General features: G+C 55.2%; 1 protein-coding gene across 1 annotated transcript; it reads right to left on the bottom strand.

Moving 5' to 3' along the window:
- Positions 1-9,168: 9,168 nt before the first annotated feature.
- On the bottom strand, positions 9,169-13,983 carry ZIC2 (Zic family member 2). Its single transcript, XM_064712222.1, has 3 exons — positions 12,843-13,983; positions 10,953-11,116; positions 9,169-10,757 (listed from the first exon to the last, which is right to left on the bottom strand). Exons 1-3 carry the CDS (start codon positions 13,843-13,845, stop codon positions 10,497-10,499), a joined length of 1,428 nt encoding a protein of 475 aa, XP_064568292.1. The 5' UTR covers positions 13,846-13,983; the 3' UTR covers positions 9,169-10,496.
- Positions 13,984-14,220: the final 237 nt, after the last annotated feature.

A 14,220-nucleotide genomic window follows, 5' to 3' on the forward strand; every position in this document is an offset into this window, starting at 1 on the left:
GGCGCTGGGGCATTCCTCGAGGAATTCCTTCCTTGTTTCCCAAGTCGCCCCGGAGGCGGGGACAGCCTCACTAAAAGCCTAAAAGTGGCTTACATGCCTAGCGCGGCGGACGCCTAAAGGTCGCCACGAAGTGCCGAAATGCCGAGATGACGGGCACGGGGTAACGCGACCCGGAGCCCCTCCGGTGCACCGGAGCGGACTGAGGGACCCATCACTCGGTGGCCCCGCAGGTGGCAGGCCAGCGTTTCTCCCGACAGTGAAATTCAGGGCAGCAGGATGCACGGCCCCAGCGGGGCGCAGGTATCCCGCTGTTACGGCCGCGGGAGAGGGGGAGCAGGACGCTGGAGAGCCTGGGCTCTCTGGGGTAGCTGCTCCCATACCTGCGGGACTGCGACTCGCTGCGCTCGGGCATCGAAGCCTGGAAGCGCCAGGACGCACATCTCCTTTGTATTCTTTCGAGGGGAGCCTCTTTCGGCGCTTCCCCGGGGAGGACAAACTGGTCAAAAATAAAAAAAAAATTGAACTCCTCATCGCGTTGAAAAATTGCGTTCATTGGGTTTGGGGACAAAAGCTGTCTCTGACTTTTACGTTCATTCCCCTAATGCCCCCCTAATGCGGAAACATGAATCTTTCCAGAGGGCAGGAGCACCCTGAAGGACTTGCGAGTCAAATCCTCCTCAGCCGCGAGAGCACCTCCTGAACCCGGCTTCCCCCGGCCTCAGTCGATGCTTTTAATTAAACGCAACTGCCCCTTTTTGTTAAATCCCCGCCGAGAAGGGTTAGGTTCCTACTTCTGGGGAGGCAGACGGCGTGAGCTGGCCGCTGAGCATCGGACTCTCCGACCCGGGGGGGGCGGTCGCTAAGTGCACCCCTGCCAGCTCTGTATGCATGGAGCACCTTCACGGGGAGAGACGTGGGGCTGTGGCGCCAGTTTGTCACAAATCCATTAAAGGAAAGGCTCGGGGGGTAGGATCTGGACCCCTCTCCGGAACCAGCAGTCCGCCTGCTGTAGACACCCCAAACACCTCGGGGCACGGGCACGGCTGCTGTGCAGGAGGCGCGGAGAGGAGCCCAGGGGCCGGTCCCAGACGGGAGAGCGGGGGAGGCGCTCACGGGGCCGGGGTGCGTGGGGCCAGGTGGGCCGGGCACGTCCCGTCAGGGACCACAGCCACATCGCCCCCTGAGCTGGGGGCGCGGCAGGAGGGGGAACCATGCGGGAGGAACCACGCTAGGGAACGTCCCCGTGAGACTCCGGCAGCCTCCGCGGGCGGAACGGGCCATCCGTAGATACCTGTGCTGTCTTTGCCAAGTCCCAGAACTTCATTTAGGAGCTGGAAAAGAGAAACTCGCCTCCTTCTTCTTTTTTTTTTTTTTTTTTGAGGGGAGTGGGTGGGAGGGTGGGGAGGAGGCTTGGTGGCCGCAGCCATCCGCCTTAGCAGGTGTCGCTTGTGCCGGACGGGCGAGGCTCCTCGCACCGCTGCCGCCCGTCCCGGCGCTGCCGCCCCGCGGTGCGCGCAGAGAGCGCGCAGGTAGCGGCCGGGGAGCGGCGGCTGGAGCGCGGCTCGGAGAGCGCTGGGAAGGCGCGGACAGCGGGAATGGCGAGGCCCAGGAACGGCAGCAGCCATGCCCGCGGAACGGGAGCGCTTCCAGCGGGGTGGGCCCCTGCCGCTCCGCTTTGCTGTGGGGCGCACGTCGGGACCACAGAGAGGCCTCGGCCCCGGGAGCCACGGCGGCGGGGCGGGGGATGTGCCGCGGTCCCGCTTGGCAAGGGCTGGTCCTGCTCCCCTCGCTGCGCCGAGACAGCCCAGAGAGCGCTGCGGGCTCGGCGCTTGCTTCGCTCAGCTCTTCGGAGCCGCTTGCACCGGAGATAATTTGGAGGGATGACGGGAGAAGTTGTTTTATCCGTTTCCTAAAGTGAATGATCCTTCTCTTTCCTTCCTATTTCTTTTTTTTTTTCTTTTTTTTTCTTTTTTTTTCTTTTTTTCTTTTTTTTCTTTTTCTTTTTTTTTCTTTTCTTTTTCTTTTTCTTCCCCTTTTTTAAAATTTTTCTTCTCTAAAGTACGATATGAGTACCAAAGATAAATTAATGAGGGCAGGTTTGTCCCGCTCCCCCCTCCTCACCCATCACTCCGGTGACGTGAGGAAAGACTGGCAAAGGAGCAGGAGGAAATTATGGGCAACGCCAACACCATCGAGTACGGTGAAAAAAAAAAAAAAAAAAAAAAAAAAAACCCACAGAACAACAAAACCCATAAATAGGGGATGGAAGAATGGAAGAAAAAGGACTTGCAGCAAAGCCCCCCTCTCAAGCCCCAGGGGAGGAGTTGGCAGTAGGTTACCGGAAGGAGCAGAGATTAAGTCTACCTTTACTACGCTCAAAATTAAGAAGCATCCTAGTGTCTGTGCTGCTGAACAGCAAGGAGGCTTTCAAAACGCCACTTTGCTGGGTAAAAATTACTCCGGGCACCTCTCCCGCAATTCCTCCCCCTCCGCGCACCCCGAAACCTGCCAGGAGGAGCACGAAATCTGCCTGGTCCTGCCGGGCACCTCCACGGAGCAGGCCTGCAGGTTTTCCTGTAATTCCGGGATTCCCTGTTGTAAGCTCTTAAACAGAATATTGAAAACATTTTCCTTATGGTGCCTGTTCTTGCCTTGTAGCGCTGGTACTAAACAAATAAGAAAAGTGTGTTAAAGGGAGGCTACGGTTACAGCATCTTGGCCTAATATTCCCACATATAATTAAAACCATAGCCACAATAATGCATAAATAAATAACAGCAAACAGAAGGGACTGTTCCTATTCCTGTCGAAAACAACTGTTTTGGCTCTGTCACTGTATTGTTTTATTGGAGCAGTCTACGCCGTTCCCTCCTAATTTTATTTTAATTTATTTTAGTGGGAAAGACAGCAGGGAAAGAAATGATGCATTTGTTTTTTTTCTTTTAAGTCCATGTTTAGTTTTAATTTTCCTGTATTTTAAAATAAACACGTTGGCTGCAGAGTGTTTGATCTTTGCAAGAAGGAAGCCTATATTGTAAAGGAATGTGCAGCAGTTTGGTATGAAAATGGGGTTGTGACTCACAGCTGCAGGCAGAAAAAAAAGGTGTTGTGGTGTCAGCCAGAGGTGTTCAGTCTAATAACTCAAGCTGTAAACTGTATCCTCTAAAATTACTTACGTAGTAAATCACTCCAGAGTTAAAAAATAGACTGGAAAGTGTAAGGGAGGGGGGGGGAAATCTTTTAGAAGTTCTCTTCATGAAAATTATTAGTAATGATGGGAATTAAGAGTTTAATATCTCCCTCATTTTCTTAAATGTGAGGCTGATATAGTTAATTGCCACTGTATAGCCGATGGTGCTTACTCTCGCTCGTTCTCGAAGCAGCAGAAACTTGAAACGCGTGTTTGGGGATAGCTGTTTCCTTGACTGCTTTACGCGGTTTACAGATAATTTTGACCATCTCGAAGAGGAAAAAAAATTAAAGAGACAGTCAGGGCGGTGGAAGATCTTAACAATTTTGTATCGCAGCGAAAACCCTCGGAACAGAGCCCACTGCCTCTGCACAGCCGAGGGGAAACATGCCTCTCTTCCCGAGACACTGCGTGTTTCCATCTCTTTGCCTCCCGTAGGTGTATTAGTCTGGTAACACTTGGGAAACTGGGGAGGCTTTGAAAGGAGAGCTCTCTTCCAGCGCAAGTGCTGGGTTTGCAGCATTCCAATCCGGGAGAGGGGGGGGAAAAAAAATTAACCCTCAACTCCGGTGTCATCTGCAGCGTTTTGCTGCAAAGGAATGGAGCGAGTGACGAGGCGGGAATCCGAAAGGAGCATCCCAAGTCGAGATGTTGCCTTTCAGAGTAGCTTTCCCCGTTTCCAGGAGAGGTTCCTTCGCTGGAAAGGAGATGTTGGCCGTGACTTTCGGGTGGTTGCACCTCGGCTGATAGGGAAAATAACTTGGTGGGAAGATTTCCATCAAGAGACACACTGAGAGATGAGGGGGAAAAATTAAAACAAGCAAAATAAGATAAAATAAGAAAAAATAAAATAATAATTTTTTTAAAAACTGGGGGAAATGCCCTACGGATATCAGCAAATGTTTACGGTGGAAATAAGAAGTCAACAACAATTAAAATCTGGAAGCCACGTTCATTAGTATTCAGCACATACGATCTATCTTTTATGTTTATCTTTCTCCGCGGATCAATATTGTAGCAGCATGTGCCGGGAACAAGCAGAAATCTGGCCACTGCATGTGGCTGACCTTTCCCTCTCTCCCTACAGGTCAGATCGTCTTCATCAAAACAGGTCAGACCGTCTTCATAACTATCATCACCTTATGCGGCCACAGCCACGCTCTCATTAAAACCGGTATTTAATCTAGGCGCTGTGGCTAAGAATCAAAGGAGAAGGGGTGTTTGCCCACACAGAGGAATTAGCAGTCTAGGAAGAAGAAGGGGAAAAAAAAGTTGGAATGAAAATTGCTCTTTTCTTTTCTTTTCTTTTCTTTTCTTTTCTTTTCTTTTCTTTTCTTTTCTTTTCTTTTCTTTTCTTTTCTTTTCTTTTCTTTTCTTTTCTTTTCTTTTCTTTTCTTTTCTAGTTTTTTTCTCTTTTTTTTCTTTTTTTTTCCCCCACCGCAAACTGCTGTACACCGAGGTCCGGCCGGAATCCACGCACACCGCGCAGCCAGCCCCGGTCTCCTGGGGGGCTCCGCGCCAGGAGCGCGGCTGGGGCCAAGCGCCGTCCCCGCTGCCCCCGGGACGCGCCGGCCGCGGCCACCCACGGGCACCGGCACGGGCACGGAGCTGCGGCGGGGCCCCCGGGGCGCTGTGCCGAGCCCCCAGCCGGCGGAGCCCCGGACAGGTGTCGGGGAGATCCCGTCCCGCGGCGGCAAGCCCTGCCCGCCTGGGGCTGGCTCACGCCGGGAGCCCCCCGCGGACCCACGGCTGCCCCCAGCCCCCTGCGAGGCGCGATGCCGCTCGTGTAAAACACCCGCTCCGTCACTTGCTGGCGCTTGAGTTACTCCCCACCCCCCTCCCCTGCTTTAGTTGCCGATTATTTTCTTTTTAACACCAAAAGAGCGTCCTTCCCCCTCCGGAACGCGGCAGCTGATCCCGCGCGTGGGGCCCCGGCTGGAGGAGTCCCCGCTCCGCTCCGGATCCAGCCGCTCCGCCCTGCCGGATCTCCCGCTCCTCGCTGGAAAGCGCTTGGCACCACGGGCGAGGGACGAGGGGGAACCTGCTCCTGTTTCCCGCGCTGCGAGGAAGCGGGATCCGCGCTCCGTTTGTGCCGCGCTTCCTTTCCTCGGGACAGCGGCTAGGCAGCCACTTTGAAGTGTTTATTAAAGACATGAAACCTCTAGCGAAGGTCTTCCCTCACCCGGTCTTCTTATCCTTATCCTTCTCCTTCTCCTTCTCCTTCTTCTTCTCTTTTCTTTTATTTTCTTCTTTTCTCTCTCCCGAAAGTATTAATGACAGAGAAACCGTCCAGAAAATAAATTTTTAAAAGATAAAAAAAAAAAAAAAAAAGAAAAGAAAAGAAAGAAAGAAAGAAAAGTGAGGAAACTCCAAGCACTGGGGAAGGCTTGCACTTTGGGACAGAGGGGGGCACCGTGCCCTGCAGGGTGGGACAATAGTTCTTGCTTTCTCTGCTGCTAATATGCAGCTCCATCCCTGGCGTCTAGCTCAGGGAAAAGAGGAAAAAACCAAAAACAATAGGGGGGGGAAAAATCTAAAACCTAAGAGGAATGAAAAAAAGGAGTAGGGGAAAAAAGATGAAGAAAAAAAAAAAAGGGACGCAAGAAGTTAAGAAACACCACTAAAAAAAAAAAAAAAAAAAAAAAAAAAAAAAAAAAAAAAGAAAAAAAAAAAAAAAAAAAAAAAAAAAAAAAAAGAAAAAAAAAAAAAAAAAAAAAAAGTAAAGAAAAGAAAAGAAAAGAAAAGAAAAGAAAAACCAAAAACCAAAAAAAACCCAACCCTCACAACCATGCGTGAAGATGACAAATTGAAAAATATACATACCTCGCTGTGCCCGGGAAGGCACAGTTTAGCGTGCACTTGTGGCTGGGGAGAGGTTTGGGGGAGCCTGCTATGTCTTCATAGCGGGCAGGAAATGTGTTCGAGTTTCTGAAAACAAAGGGGAAACTTAAAAGGCAGATACGGGTTTGGGGAGGTCTGGCCGGAGCCAAACGGAGCGGCTGCAGCCCGGGCTGCTGCCCCCGGCACCGGCGGCGGAGCTTGGCCGTGCGGGGCAGCCCTTGCCCGCTGCGGAGCCCCGCCGGCACCGGCACCGGCAGCGCCAGCGGCCGCCGCTCCACACTCGGGTTCGGGCGAGAGCTCCTGCATTTTATCCTGGTTCGGTGTGGGCTGCTGTCATGTCTGTTGGTTTGTCGGGAGGTTGGTTTACCTTTGGGTTTGGGCTCTGTTTTTTTTCTGCCGCCACCGGCTGGAGCCCAAAGGCGCCAGAGCAGCCCGGCCAGGTGGAGCGGAGAGGCGGCAGGTGACGGCAGAGCCCCGAACTGCCCTCCGATTGTGGGTGCGGGGGGCAAAGCACAGCCTGTCGTATGGACGGACCCCCAAATTTTTTGGCTTGAGAAGAGAGAGTAATTCCCAGGGAAATCAACCCGTCTTTTCATTGGGTCCGCAGGAAGGGTTAGGAGACGATTTCATTATGATTAATAACGATAAAAATTAAAGCCGCCCCTCCACGCTGCTTTTCACGGTATAAAGAAGGAATCACACCACGGCAGGACAACCGGCCAAGTGGGGCTGCTGCCACAGCTGGGCACGGGACGGCTCCCGCTGCTCACCGACGGCGGGGCCGTGCGGCCGAGGAGGGCCGGGAGCCGTCGGGGCACAGCCGTCGGGGAGTGCGGGCACCGGCCGGGACACCCGCTCGCTGCGGGCATGAGGGTACCGTGGAATGCCAGGGCAGGCTCGGGACGGCTGGGGAAGCCTCAGGCCTCCCTCCAGATTGGTTCCCAAGCTGTCTGCAGGGCCAGGGCAGGGAGATTTGGGAAGTGCAGGTTCAGCGTAGGAGACAAAGCTGGGGAGAGGGAGGGGTTTGAGGTTGACGGTGTCGAGGTGGACAAAGGACAAGGGCGAAGAGGAGGACTTCGGGGCCATTGGGCCACCCTCGCACAAGGCTGTGAGAGGGATCTTGGCTGCTCTACCCCCTAAAAAAGCCCCAACCCCTGAGCCTGATGACTTCCTGCTCTCCTTTGAGGGTGGCAGGGCCGGGCCAGGGTCAGGGCACGAGGGAGGCGGGCGGAGAGGGGCTGCGGGCGGGATGCGCCAAGGCCAGGGTCAAGTTCAAGGCCAGCCTGGGTAGGACAGGGAAGGAGGGGGAGCTTACTCACTGCCACAGCCGCCACGGCCGCGTCCCTGGGCCTGCCGGAGCACAGGCATCCCTGCCGGAGGGGCCGGGGCTGTCCTTGCTGCCGCACGACCTGCGCTTCGGCCAGAGGGAGGCCGCCTAGCCCCCTCAAGGATCATCCCTGGGCTTCCCCGAAGACTCCGAGGGCAGGGAGAAAGGGAGCCCAGCTGCCGAGCGCTTCTCTCCGGCCGGAGATGAGCCCGCTGGGGCGGGGGACGTCAGAGAGGGGTTGGTGGCCCTTGGGCAGGGCTGCTCGTCCGCCCCTGGGTCCGGGAGGGGATTTGGGCAGGCGGTGGCTGGCGGGGACTGCCTCTGAAGCGGGACCCCCGTATGGTTTTTCAGCTGTGGGAAGGCCGGCAGGACAAGGAGGGATCCTCTAGCTGCATTTCCCACGGATGTCTCCAAGGGGCAGGCGGCATATGCCAATGATTTTAATAAATTTTTTTTTACGTAATATTATTACCGAACATAAATTAGGTTTTAATAGCAGTTTGATTTCCCGGGGAGCTGCCGGGTGCGCGGGGATGGCCGCTCTGAGAGGAGCACGGCCGCCGAGGAAGCTCCGGATCCCCTCTACATCTAAACTTCCTTGTCAGCGGCGGGACAGGGGGAGGGGGGGGTCTTTCCCTCCCTCCTCCCCTTCCCCTGGGTGTAGGTAACCCTCATCTCGCCCCAGGAGTGAGCAGGGCCCGCGTACCCTCATCTCCTCGCCTAACTCCCACACCGGCCGGAGACAGCTCTATTGATATTGGAACACACGGCACAAAGCCCGAAAAACCCAAAGCAGCGGCTGGCCCGGGGGGTGCGAGGGCTGGGCCCGGCCGGTGTGAGGAGCAGAGGCTCTCCCGGGCTGCACAAGCCGCCGCTGAGGGCAGCGCAGCCGCCGCAGGGCGCTCGGAGCCCGGTCACAGCGCTGCCGCTTCGCAGGGCGTATTTCGGTGCCTTGACAAGGCCGAACTTTTGCCACGATTTCCCTGCCGCTGTGACACTCTCCCTGTGTGTCCCGGTGCCCGGAGAGCCGCTGTCCGCCTGCCCTGCGCGGGCGGGTCCGCCGGCCGGGCCCCGACGTCGCGCTTGGAGCCAAACGCCGGGCCAGCATCCCGGGAAAACCATCGGCCGGCCGCTCGCCGTCCCTCCCCGAACACATCTGACAACCCAAACCGCCCTCTGGGCTCAAATACAATAAAATAAATAAAATACAATTTTTTGAAAAGAGAGAGAAAAAATTCGAAGGGGAAATGTGAGCTCTCGGTCATCACAACTTCCTTCTCTCCGGGCTGTACGGAGGCTGCCAAAAAGATGACAACACGGGAGGCAAGGACCATCTATGGCTCAAAGAGCCGAGCTCAGAGCCTTGTCACTGCCCCTCCACCTCGTCCCGAAACGCCCCTGTTTCTCTGGGGCAATGATCCCCCAGCCAGACACGCACCGGGGAGAGAGGGGCGAGCCCGAGGAAGGCAGGAGCCGGAGGAAGATGTGCTCTTGCCGGGTAAATATCTTAGTAAAGGAGATCCTGCCTTGAAAGTCATTTGGAGAATATGCATATCCTCCCTCACCCTTTTCTTTCAGTTCAGAAGCTTCACAAGCTTTTAGGGGCTTTTGTGGCTTTATTTTTTTTTGCATTTTTCTTTTTTTTTTTCCCCTTTTATTCCTTCTGGACGGGAGAGCCCAGCTGGAAGGAATCCTCCTCTTCCAGTAAGCAGCGGAAGTTTTAAAAGCATTTGTTTTGCAGTCGCCGCTCAGCCCATCACATACCTTACAGCAGGTTTTAGAGCCTTTGGCATAAAAAGGAAACAGCTCGTGCAGTTTCAACACGTTTTATTATATTTCTGTATGCATTACTCTCAAAACATATCACAAGAAATGATGAAACCACTTAAACCTTCAAATAAAAAATCTGAAACAGTTTATGCTCACAATTGTACATATTTATAGTTAAGAAACATTCTTTATAAATACTGTTTCCTCTGTAGCAAGTTAATACCATAATTTAATTACAAATGGATAAATATGGTAACAGGTATTTACAGGAGGAAGGGCGTTATTACGGAAAAGCTAACGGCACGACGTTTATTTTTCCTCACAATCTTCCGAACAGGAACTAACAAATTGAACTTGCAAAAGCACTAAAACATCACATGTAAACCCAGCTAACAGAAAAATACATTCACAAGCGTTGTTGTTCGTGTGTGTGTCTGTGAGTAATAGAATGGAGACTTTGGCACGGTATTTCTTCCCCAGTCTATCGTTGAAATGCAGTTTACAATCAAGTTGCTTCTTAAAAAGGAACACAATATTCAAGATATCACAATTACAAAAGAAACCATTTTTTTTCTTCCACGTTACTTTTTTTTTAAAAGGGATGAACTAAAAAAGGAGGAGAGAAGGAAGTGGGGAGGGAGAGCGGGAGAAAAGAAAACAAGTCCATCACTTTCTCGGGGAGGGAGAAAGAGGGGGAAAAAAGAAAGATTTTAAAAAAAGAAGAAGAAGAAGAAGAAGAAAGGGACCAATCCGCGGTTTACAAACGGGACGAACTTCTATACACCGACAATCCAGGAAAACCTCGTTCCCCACCTCGCCGGAGGAAGGAGAGGGCCGCTATATACACAGTTCGTGGGACGGGAGGGCGCTGGCTGCTCCGGGCAGGGGAGGCGCGGGGACTAGAGGAGTTTGAGTCTCTGATCTTTTGTCTGAAGACTCCGGAGGGAGAGTTTCTTTCCTCCGCCTTGGGAAGCTTTTAGCTGGGTGATGTGTTGGTGGAGCATGGGGATGTTTTGCTCTCTCTCCCTTTCCGTTCCGCCGTTGATTTACTCATTCTCTTATGTTTTTTCAGCACGTAGTTTTTGGAATTTTTTTGCTGGTTCAAAATGTTTTCAAAAAGAAAAAATCCAACCAGAAAAAAGGGGGGAAAAAAAAGAAAAAAAGACGCGAAGGCGGGAGGGTGTGGGGAGATGAAGGCCCCCTGTCCCCATCCTGCTCGGCCGTCACTTCGCTGCCGGCGGGTGCGGCGGCATCTCCCGGCGCGTCTCCGGCGGGCTCGCTCGGTCCCTCCTGCCCGCCGCCAAGGCCACCGCCGCCGCCGGGGCGGGGAGGGCGCGGCGGGGCCGTGCAGCGCAGTCCGGCGGGGCCCTACACGTACCACTCGTTGAAGTTGGAGGAAAGGCCGCTGTGGCCGCCGCCGCCGCCGCCGCTGCCGCCGCCGCCGCCGCCCCGGTGCACGGCGGACACGGCCGCCGCCGCTGCCGCAGCCGCCGCCGCCGCCGCAGGGGAGAGGTTGTTGGTGCTCTGCGACTCGGCGCTAGGGGACACCAGCCCCGGGGGGGTGGAGGACTCGTAGCCGGAGCTGGCGGCCGGGGAGGATTCGGAGCCTTGCGGGGACGACTCGTGCACCTGGGGGGCAAAGGCAACACGGCCGGGTGGAGGGGGGACGGCGAGGCCGCGGCCGCCCCCCGGGCGCGCCCCCCGCCGCCGGCCCGGCCCTCCGCCGCCCCCGGGCCCCGCGCCCGCCGCCCGCCGCCCCGTCGGGGCGCCCGGAGCGGGGCGGCCGCCCTCCCGCCTCCCGCCGCCGGCTGCGGGGCCGGGTACCTTCATGTGCTTCCGCAGGGAGCTGGGGTGCGTGTAGGACTTGTCGCACATCTTGCACAGGTAGGGCTTGTCCGAGGTGTGGACGTGCATGTGCTTCTTGCGGTCGCTGCTGTTGGCGAAGCGCCGGTCGCAGCCCTCGAACTCGCACTGGAAGGGCTTCTCCCCTGCAAGAGAGCGGCGCAGCAGCGGGGTGAGCGCGGCCGGCCCCGCGCAAACCCCGCGCAGAGTTTCCCCGCCCTCGCCCTCCGCTCCCGGTCGCTTCGTGCGGCAGTTTCCCCAAGGAAGGGCCGGGCGGCTGCGTCCCGGTGCCCGCGGCGCCGGAGGGCCGCGTCGCTCACGCCTTGCCCTGCAGCGAGGCAACCCCCGTCCCCCAGCTGGTTTTCCTGCCAAAACCCCGGGGATGTCCCCGTCCCGGAATCTCGCCCGATTTTATTTCGGCCCGTGCGGACACACATAGCCAGCCCCGAAAGAGATTGAAGAAGAAAGACGACTAAAAAAAAAAAAAAAAGAAGCAAGCATCACCGAGCCGTTTCGCCTCGGTACCAAATCCGCTATCCTGTTAAACTGGAAACCATTACCGACAGATTTAAGGCCGGGTATATTGTTTCGTGTATGGATATTCGAGATAAACTCACATCCGCTGGGAAAACTAAACGTCTGTAAAATACTTCATTTAATTTTCATAGGGATTCCTCTCTCCCGGCTGCCAAGACTCCAAATGCCGGGGAGTACTTTGGAGGTGAGAACTCCACATTCCCCCGCCTTTGGAGGGGAAGCATTTAACATTAGATTCCATTAGCACCTAAATTGTTTCTTAAAGACATCCGCTCAGACACAATGACTTCAGTGCGGGCATCTCATGCAAATACATTTCTCAAATTTTAAACCTTGTTAAAGCTCGTCTCGCACCTCGCATCGGGCTTAGCACTTGAGAAAACAATAGGCCTCGAGATTTTTAGCCTTTCTCCGGGTAAATATTTGGAGTGGAAGTCGCTAAAATATTTGGCCGTCTTTTATGAAATAGTCTGGCACGGTTTGAGCCGGCAGGAGTAGTAAATGAATAATAGATGAGGCGGGAGGATGCGTTTATTTTTGTTACCCTTCGGCTCAGGCGATTTTCCATCAGGAAAGCCCGAGCTCCCTCGACCCTCTTCCACCTGATTTGGGTGGAAGTTTCCGAACCTCAAATCCTCTGTTCCCTATTACATAATTTAATAAACTGTTGCAAAAACACCTTAAATCACATCGAGTGAGACTTTAAAAACAATTTTTTTTAAATGAGAAAATTTTATTGCCTTGCTCACACCATTTAAATTTAATGGAAAACATTCCCAGAAAGGGACTTTTTTTGCCACTTCTAACGGGATTTAGGACTAACGATTGATTTTGCACGTATTTATATAGTTTCTCTGAGTATCCATAAATAAATAAAAGCCATGCTCACAAGCGCTGAAGTTGTATGCAAATACGTTGCACAGAACAAATGACTAAGGCGTTTCAGATGGATGGATGGATGGATGGACGGACGGATGTCTTCCCCTATTTTAGCAAGACGGCAAAAATTGGTTCGCGCTGTATTCCGCGTTTCTGCGGAAAGACTCCGCTGAACCTCAGCACGAATCTACAGCTCTCACTCCCAAATTAAAACAAATCAGTTAAATATCCTTTCGAAATCTGGGATGGAGGGGGGTGTATGCTGCAGGGGAAGAAACCAAAACAAACGCAGCCATGTGATGGAGAGGGTTAAAAAAATAAACTGGAGGCTTATTTTATCACTCTCCTAATTTAACATCACTCTGTCTGAGTATCTATCAGTTTACACATATATATACACACGCATATATAGGCACGGGCAGAGGGAGGAAATGTGGCGAAAGAAACCCGAATTACCTGTGTGCGTCCTTTTGTGAATTTTGAGATTTTCTGATCTGGCGAAAACTTTTCCGCAGCCAGGGAAGGGGCAGGGGAAAGGTTTCTCTCCCGTGTGCACTCGGATATGATTGACCAGTTTGTATTTCGCTTTGAAAGGTTTGCCTTCGCGGGGACACTCCTCCCAGTAGCAGACATGGTTGCTCTGCTCGGGTCCCCCAACGTGCTCCACCGAGACATGGGTGACCAACTCGTGCATGGTGCTGAAAGTTTTATTGCAACTTTTTTTGGGGTTGTTCAGCTGTTCGGGATCGATCCACTTGCAGATGAGCTCTTGCTTGATGCACTGCTGCCGCATGTAGCGGAAAAAGGCACCTGGGTGGTGGTGGTGGTGGGCTGCCATGTTCATGCCCATATTCATATTCATGGGGCCGTACTGGTTGTGCAGCTGAGCCGCCGAGTAAGGGTCAGTCCTGGGGCTGGAAACCTGGCGGTACTGATCCGACCGGGCGAATACCTCCCCCGGCAAGCCCAATCGCATCTGCCCGTTGAGAACATTTTGGGAGGCGTGGGGACCGTGCTGGTCGTGGATGCCCGGGAAGAGAAGGTGGCTCTGAGCGTCCGTGTGCGGGTGGTGCAGGCTGCCGGCCGCAGGGCCGAAGATGCCGTGCTGCCCGCCGGCCGGCGACGAGTCCCCGAAGCCCCGGCTGCGAAACAAGAAGTCCCGGGTAGAGTTGAAGGGCGTCCCGGAGTAGGAACCGACATGAGCGGCGTGGGGGCCCAGGGCGGCGGCAGGGTAACCGGGCGCCTGCGAGGTGAACGCCGAGCTCTGCCCGGGGGAGAGGTCGTGGGCGCCGGCGTTGAGCTTGAAGGCGCCCATGTGCGCCGCCGCCGAGTCCACGAAGCTGTTCTGCGCCGCCAGGCTCAGCTCCCGGTCCTGCATCTCCGCCGCGGCCGAATGGTGGTGCCGGGCGAAGGTGCCCACTCCGAGGGCCGGGAACTGCGGGCCGGCGTCCAGCAGCATGGTCCGCGCCGCTCCGGGGACGCAGCCGCTGCCGCCGCTGCCGCCTCCCCGCTACAGCCTCCGCCTCCGGGCTGCCGCCGCCCGCCCGCCCGGGCGCGGGGCCGCCGCCGCTCCGCTCCGCTTCCCCCCGGCAGCCGCCGCGTCCCCCCGCCGCCGCCGCCGCCGCCGCCCGCGCCCGCTCCGGCCCGATGCCGCCGCAGCCGCCGCCGGCGGAGTCGTATCCGGAGCCAGGCAGAGCAGAGTCCAAAGGCGAGCGGAGAACCAAAGTGTATTAAAGGAGCTGAGGCGGGGGCGGGCAGGGGAGGGGAGGGGGAGCAGGGGAGGGACGGGGCTGAGGACGGGGGGGGAAGGCTCGCCTCGCCGTTCCCTGCGGCA

This window comes from Zonotrichia leucophrys, chromosome 1 (genome assembly GCF_028769735.1).
Source record: "Zonotrichia leucophrys gambelii isolate GWCS_2022_RI chromosome 1, RI_Zleu_2.0, whole genome shotgun sequence".
Taxonomy (NCBI): domain Eukaryota; kingdom Metazoa; phylum Chordata; class Aves; order Passeriformes; family Passerellidae; genus Zonotrichia; species Zonotrichia leucophrys.

What these genes read in the sequence shown, in the direction of transcription:
- ZIC2 (XM_064712222.1), bottom strand. Translation starts at nt 13,845, where the DNA reads ATGCTGCTGGACGCCGGCCCGCAGTTCCCGGCCCTCGGAGTGGGCACC. An exon ending in TCACAAAAGGACGCACACAG is followed by an intron (nt 11,117 to 12,842) that starts GTAATTCGGGTT and finishes GCTCTCTTGCAG; the next exon opens with GGGAGAAGCCCTTCCAGTGC. An exon ending in CCCTGCGGAAGCACATGAAG is followed by an intron (nt 10,758 to 10,952) that starts GTACCCGGCCCC and finishes TTTGCCCCCCAG; the next exon opens with GTGCACGAGTCGTCCCCGCA.